General features: G+C 52.4%; 1 protein-coding gene across 1 annotated transcript in view; it reads right to left on the bottom strand.

Moving 5' to 3' along the window:
* Positions 1–1,770, bottom strand: part of KBTBD11 (kelch repeat and BTB domain containing 11) — a 6,646-nt gene extending 4,876 nt beyond the window's left edge. The window contains 2 exon segments of the mRNA XM_034652413.1: positions 4–28; positions 30–1,770. Coding sequence (XP_034508304.1) covers positions 4–28; positions 30–907 — 903 coding nt within the window. The 5' untranslated portion in view covers positions 908–1,770.
* Positions 1,771–7,613: the final 5,843 nt, after the last annotated feature.

The following is a 7,613-nucleotide window of genomic DNA, read 5'->3' as shown; positions in this document are numbered from 1 at the left end:
CACGGCATCGGTGGCGCGCTGCAGCGCACGGCAGCTGCAGGCGGCGCGCGCCGGCCACCACCTCGGCCACGTTGTCGGGTCGCACGCCCGCCATGCGCCCGCTGTACGCGTAGGCCAGCAGCAGCCGCAGCGCCGCCCAGCCCACGCCCTGCACCCGCAGCACGTCCCGGGACGCGCGCGCGCGGAAGTAGTCGCTGCGAGCCGCCAGCACCGCCTTGTGCGCCCGCAGCCGGCGGCCCGACACCTCGATCACCAGGTCGGGCTCCCCGTGCGCGGGCCCGACGCCAGGGGGCACTGGAGCGGGATCCCCGGGCTCCTCGGGGGATAGGGGCTCCTCGGGAGACACGAGCTCTTCCAGGGACGTGGGCTCCTCGATGGACACGGGCTCCTCGGGGGACACGAGCTCTTCCAGGGACGTGGGCTCCTCGGTGGACACAGGCTCCCCGGGCGACACGGGCTCTTCCGGGGACGCGCGCTGCGCTGGGTCGCCGGGCTCCTCGGCGGACGCGGGCTCTTTCGGGGACACAGAATCCTCGGGGGACGCGCGCTGCTCGGGATCCCCGGGCTCCTCGGGGGACGCGGTGCCCACGCTGCCGACCTCCCACTGCCGCTCCACCACCAGCGGGCCGCTGCGACGCGAGGGCGGGGAGGACGCTGCGCCCTCCGCGGCGGAGGCGCGAGACTGCGGCGGGGAGTCGTCCCCGGAGCTGAAGCACAGCGACGCGCTGAGACTGCAGGGTGTCTGCGCGTCCGGCGGCTGCAGGCTGCCCTCTCCCGGAGCCGCGGGAGCGCCGCCCCGGCCCCCGGCCTGGTCGCACGCTCCCTGCGCAAAGGCGCCCCCGGCCTCGGCCCCGCGGCCATGGTTGTCCCTGGGGTAGAGGGCGCAGGGGGGCACGGGGTTCTCCATGGGAATGCTTGCTCTGGCCGCCGCCGCAGCCCGACCCCCGCTCAGCAGCCCACCATGACCGCGCCCTGACTCAGGCTGCTCAAGGTCGACTGTTCCTTTGGGGCTCTGGCTGCACGGACTCTTCCTGGCCCGAGATCAAATTTCACTTTTGTGTGCACAGTTCCTCTGGCTCACACAGGGCTCCCCTCTCCCGCGAGGAGTGTGTCGGTCCTGTGTGCACTCTCAGCTGAACTTCTGGAGAGCACGCACGTGCGCGTTGGCTAGCCCAGTGCCAGGGTCTCCGTGGCTGCTTCTCCAGGTCGGTGCACCGATGCTTCCCTGCAGGTATGGCCTCCCACGGCCTCCCCGGTTCTCTCCAGTTCCTTCGCAGCTCTGAGCTACCCCGACCGGCTGACAATCCCCAGCAGGCCCTTTCTTTCTGGGCTAGTGTTCATCACTTTACTTTTCATCCCATCTGGCCCATCACTGCGTCCCAGGGCGAACAAGTCCAAGGAAGGCTGCCTCTAAACTTCAGAACCGGGTTTTAACTCCGTTTCCTGTGGAGCCCACCCCATGGAACTTGGTTTTATTTTTAAGACTCCTATTTGTGATTCGAGTTTCTATTAGTCTTCTGTCCTTGCGTCAACAGCTCCTGATGTGTCTGCATCCACACTGTTCACTCCCCGGGGAGGGGGGTTTGTCCATAATTCACTTGCCAGGTGGGTGTTAGAAAAACAGGATTACTGCAGGAGAACTGGCCTTCCTCACTGGTCCGTCAGGAGCCTTTTCCTTTGCTGGAAAATCAGATGTTTCCATATGGTGTCAGCACACTCTTCTTGTTCCTGTTTGTGGGAGAGAGATAGGGTGTTTGAGTGTGCATTTTTCAGTGGTGTTATTGTGTGTCATGGGGTTTACCACACTCCCCACCACTGCCAGATTAGGGGACTCATAGCGGGTGGGAAAGGGGAGTGTGACCCTTCACTGCAGGACAGTTTGCTGAATAAGATATACAGAACACCTTAGGGATTTTTTTAGAAGTGCCCTCTCCTTGTTCCTGCCCTGTTTATGAGGCCCATGAAGGAGAACCCAACTCAGGCAATGGGCTTTAAAAACACTGGGTTGATCCAAACAAAATTGCTTGTTTTGTGGGTAAAAAAGCAGTCACATATCAACAAATTCCTAGTTTCAACCTAATGGGGTGTATATGTAAAGAACGTTCAGTGAGAAAGCATAATTAACCTTATTAATTTTATTAATATGTGACACTTTCCCTACAGTCTTTTCCAGTCGGTTTCAAAAGCGAATATTTGGAGGAAGGAGCTGAGAACACTTCTCTGGAGTTGGTCTCGGAGGCTCAACTCCAAAATCTGTTTGCTCATTCTTGGAATTGTGTCTTTGAAAAACCTCAGAGAAGCAATTCTCCAAATAGCCCATGTGCAGCAAAAGAAGGGCCAAAGCAAAAAAAAAAAAAAAAAAAAAAAAAGGGGAAGGAAGAACCACAAACAGGGATATAAAATTTGCAACATAAANAATTAGGTTTTGCCAAACCTAATTAGGCAAAACCTTCTGAGACTCCCCAGCCTGAAACGGGTCTTAGCAGTCTAACCATGAACATGAGGGGAGAGTCAGACTGTGTTCTAGCTTTCTAAAGAAGAGAATACAGGCAAGAAAAACACCAAATACAGCTTAGTTTTATCATTATTAGGTGGGATGTGTTAGCCTCTCAAATGAGACGAATGATTCTTAATCAGCTTCCCCCAACATCTCCTGATTTCTGCCTATTCTACTGATGACGGTTCCCTGACCCTTATAAATGCTCAAGATTGAGCGTATATACCTGCTTGCCCCGTGCTTCCTGCTGCCGTGTTACCAAAAACGCTTTCCCCTTATTTTAGCAGTGTCTTTGAGTTGGACATTCAAAACATTCAATTCTCCCTCCCCCGTCCTCTGTCCTCTCTTTTCCAGAAATGTAACGGTAACCTCCATGGCACATTCCCTGTATGCAAGGCAGTGTCCAGACGCATGGAAATGCCGGGTTAGGAAATGCTGAGTGAGCTGAAGCCTGGCCTGCGGGGTGTGTGGGTCGTGGAGGAGGACAGCAGGACAAAGGCGCTCTGCGTTTACTCAGCTGTGGCCCAGCCCCGCTGCGATGCCATCCGAACTGTCCCGAGCCACCGTGCTCAGTGAGGCGGCCGTGAACGCTGGCGCACAGCGAGGGAAGGCGGCGACACTCTGGAACGCTGGGAGCAGCGTATACAGCAAAGCTCATGGCATCGTCCCAAGGACGCAGCGGTGCTTTCTCAGTCGGCGAGGTCATTCGAGGGAAAGTACTGATAAAGCTAAGACGTACTAACGTAACTTACTCAAAAATTCATAGATACAGAGAACAGGTTGTCAGAGTCAGGGGTGGGAGAAATGGGTGAAGAGGGTCAAAGGGTAAGTATATATGTGTGTGCGTGTGTGTGTGCGTGCATACACGTGTGTGAACCTTAATGTCAGAAAATCAGAGAACTGGCTGTTACTAGGCTCATTCTTTAACACTTCTGTACGCCACACAAGACCGTAGACCCCAGAGGACTAACCTAGTGTTTTATTTCTTTCTGTGGCCTGAGAAAGGATCCCAGAACTTCCTGGCTCTTTTGCTGGCTTGGCTCATTAGAATGAATAAAAACCCAAGAGTTGTCTTCATGTCAATCATCACAGACTGAAAGAAAAGGCGTAGGATAGGACACATTCTTAAAGCTTCAGTTTGGAACTCCGTGTTTTAAAAGTCCTACGGAGCCAGGCTGGTCAGTGTGTGTTTTGTCGTAGGTACGATTAAGCAGGAGCCGCAGCTCCACAAAGAAACCAACATAATCCAAAGAAGCGGGTGGTCTGATCACTGGAGCAGTCCAGTGGCCTCCAAGAGACAGATGGGGTTCTCATCGCAGCCAACCAGAGCACACTCAATCATCTCGAAAATCATGCCTCTGGGATTCTTATGACGATCCCACTTTTACTTGCCAACACACATGAACGTTATGAAATTGTGTCCTTTTGCAGGAGATTTCCAGCAGAGGTGGTGTGACTCCATCCCACTGACACCTCTTCACCAGGCGCCCCGTGCGCCCCGGCTGGGATTAGAGCCGGTCACGCCAGCCTCCCTGCAATGGAGCCGAGACAGCCCCTCCCAGCTCAGCCACACGACCAGCCCTACGCCCAGCAACCAAATCAGGAGTCCCTGTGCCTGTCCAGCCAGCCAAGGTGATGCCATGCACACATTGTCAGGGATGCAAGAGCCTGCCGCTCTCCAGTCAGGCACGGTGACGCTGAGTTGGGAGCTGGGAGGCCAACCCCAGCAGTCCCTCCACCGGGGAAGCTACGGTCCCCAGCCTGCAAGCGTCTGGCCTCGTGCGAGGCTCACCACCACCTTGCAGAACAAATGGATCCGATTCCACAGGAGAAACAAGGATATTAGGCAGAGGAGTTGTTTCCTTTTTCAAATGGTGTCAAAGAAACTCAACAGTAACGGCTCTATCATCCCTCCCCCCAGAATGACCATTACTGTGATTTCACCTTAAAACAGGTGGGGAGGAGTCAGCCCATCGGGTGTTAACAGTCCTGAGACATCAGCAACTCTGCTAAGACGCTTTGTGTCGCATTTCTCTGGATGGGAAGTCAGGGTTTCTCCCCTATTTTGTGGTTGGTTCTAGAATCAGAATTCCACGAAGAGGCCCGTGGAGGATTCTGGAGGTTGCTGGTCCTGGTCATTGGCAGTAACTGACACCCCCTCTGTGATTGTGGCCTGGTTAAGGCTTTCTTTCCCGAGTGGTCACAGCAGGCGCTGCCCCACACGCCACTTTGGGGGCTGCTATGTCAGAGCGTGGACGGAGTCCTAGCATATGGGGACGCGTCAGGGGGGAGATGGGGTGACAGTGGCAGGCTTTCTTCTTGACTCTAGTTAGAAAATGTTTCAATAAGAGCAAGTTTTAAATATAATTTATGTAACATTTCCCCCTGAAGAATAGGAATTTCTTCTGGACCTCATAAATACCTAAAGAGACTTTTTAAAGTTTCTTTCCATGAATTTCTTCACTATTAATAGGAATTTTTTTAAATGATTGTGATTTCCTAATGTGGACATTATGTATCTAATGTGGGTATTAGTTTATCTAAAATTAAATATGCTTCCTTATAATATAGCTTGCTTGAAAGAATCTTCCTTCTAAATTATTATGGTCAGCTTTTTTAAAAAAAATAAAGTATTTGTTAATAGACTAAGGAGACTCATCTGAGCTTCCACGACACGGAGCAGATTTTGCTGCTCGTAAGGAATTCCTTCTGGGTGTTGTCCGTGTCCTGCCCAACCTGTTCCATAAACATCTCCATCCACACCCCGTTAGGTCCCAGAGTCCCTGGGGACAGCACCTGCCCCATGCCCACTGTGTGCCTTCCCCAACACTAGAAAGACACCGTTCTCCCAATGAACAGCCAATAGTCAACGTGAGGTTCATTAACAAGAAAGCCATAAATACAAGAACCATCATCATGTCCCAGGAACTTGTAGGGAACCTCAGGAATTCTATTGGATTATAGAACATGTTGATTTGCTTCAGCTGTTCGTACAAATATTGCTTTTCAAGATGATTTCTTCTTCGGGCCATAATTAAAATGAGTGGGCCGTTTCGAAAGGGCCTTGAGCAGGTGGCTGGGGAGGGCGCCAAGGCTGCAGGCTGACTGCTGCTCTTCACCCCCATGCCTGGTTCACATTTCCCGAGTACTCTTCATAGGACAGAGCAGAGTTTTAGGAGGACCATCAAAATGACATGTGCAGAATTACAAAGCCCAAAGCTAGCCACGGGGAAGCATCATTCACAAAATAGGTCTTCATCTGGAAACGCAGCCCATCAACTCTGCTGTCTGGGTGCTAAAAGCAAGTGGTGTGTGGAGTCTCGGAAGACGTGAAAAGTGGCAGCTCCCAGAGTCTGCCAGCAAGAGATCTCTAACAGGCTTCAAGCATGCAGATACTCCGTGAGTAAAGGGAACCTAAAACCAATATATTCCGTGCAGTTTAGAAATGACAGGGTGGCGCGTGACATAGTTTGTGGGGTAATTAGATAATTAGATGAATATGTGGCTGCCCTTCCGTAGGTCAAGTGACATTGATTAGAGCTTACTCCACCAGACTACAATCTATCACTTTATTTTTTACGAAGGACATTCCTAAGAGACCGGATGAACTGTGACATAGCCTCACTATGCACCGGGAGTAACAAAATGTGATAGCTAACGTCGCCTGTCGCAGGCACGGCTCTCCTGTGCGAGCAATCATACAAGCATGCGAGGCCCTTGCTTTCACTAGCTCCGTTCTGCAGAAGAGGAAGTGAGACGTGAGGCAGCCTCACCAGCGTCGTGCAATGACTCACACATGCAGCCCCTAAGTGCCAGAGCCAGAACTGGCTCGAGGGCACGCGCCGAGAAACACCAGGTCGCATGCTTCGGGAAGCGCTCGGTCCGTCACTAGCGCTGACCGCGAGGGAGGGGACTTCAGCTGCTCCCAGAAACCCAGTGGACTGAGTTGCTCAGGGCGACCTGCCCACACACAGGATCCTAGAAACTGGCTGCCCCACCCAGCTCGGAGAGTAAAGCAGACAGACGCGTGCCAGCACCTGCTCGGAGTGCTTTCGCAGGAGTTATTAGGGCAGTCACAATCTTTGTAACTTGAAGGGGCTGAATCTTTGGCGGGGAATAATGGGAACAAGTAAACTTACTGGGAATTTCCTGAATAAAAGTTTTCTGTAAGAGCTATTCTTCAAGTCCAGACTCCAAGGCTGGGGAAGGAGGCAGTGGGCCATCTGTTCCAAGACACTGCATCCTCGTGCATGTTTGTACCTTAGATCCCTTGCTGATGGGGCTCCCATGCCCCGAGCCAGCTCTGTCGGCATTCGAGCTGCAGTGCGCCTCGTTGCCGAGCTCCGGCTCCAGGCTCCGTGTCTGTAGGGACTGCCCGCCTCGCTTTCCCGTGAGGTGGTGTGGTCTGTGTTCCCAGAGAAGGTCTTGTATTAGCGGCACATAGGTTCACCCCTTGTCTGCCATGTATCCCCCTTTTCTAGAACATGAAATCCGGGACAGAAGACTTCATTACTCATTCTATCCTTACCACGGGCTCTCCAAGGGCAACCAGCAAACATTTGATTGGTGAATGAACAGACGATGTTAACCAGGGAAATTAGAAAAAACAACTCTGAAAACGTCCACATGTAAACCACATAAAACCAAGTTCTGAAACTGTACCAAGGATGACGTATGTTACAGTGTTATCAGTGAGATAGGGTACCACTCACAGAACAGCTCTCAAAAGGGATTGGAGGTGATCTCTGGGTGTTGGTTTAACAATGGGCTTTCTAATCTTCTATATAACTATGCTGAGTTTCTGTATTTTCTAAAAATGCATATATACTGCTTTTATAATCATAAACAGTTGTGGGTTTTAAATTACAGGTTTGCTCCAGGCCGAGTCCAGCACATAGCTGGCTTTCCCCGTGCCTCGTTCAGCAGTGCACGGCCTCAGGTCGGCTCTCTGCCTGCAGTGACACAGCAACCTTCGAGCTGAACAGAAGGAGAAAGGGCCCTGCCTCAGTGGATCAGGGAGCAGAAATCAAAGGAAAGCTTGTCTTCAGCAGAAGAAAAGGAAGCCAACGCACAGAGCAAAACCTAGGAGCTGGATCAAGCCATGCCTACAGTGAGG

Source organism: Ailuropoda melanoleuca, unplaced genomic scaffold (assembly GCF_002007445.2).
Source record: "Ailuropoda melanoleuca isolate Jingjing unplaced genomic scaffold, ASM200744v2 unplaced-scaffold5950, whole genome shotgun sequence".
NCBI lineage: Eukaryota > Metazoa > Chordata > Mammalia > Carnivora > Ursidae > Ailuropoda > Ailuropoda melanoleuca.
This window is presented reverse-complemented; position numbering and strand designations above follow the sequence as displayed.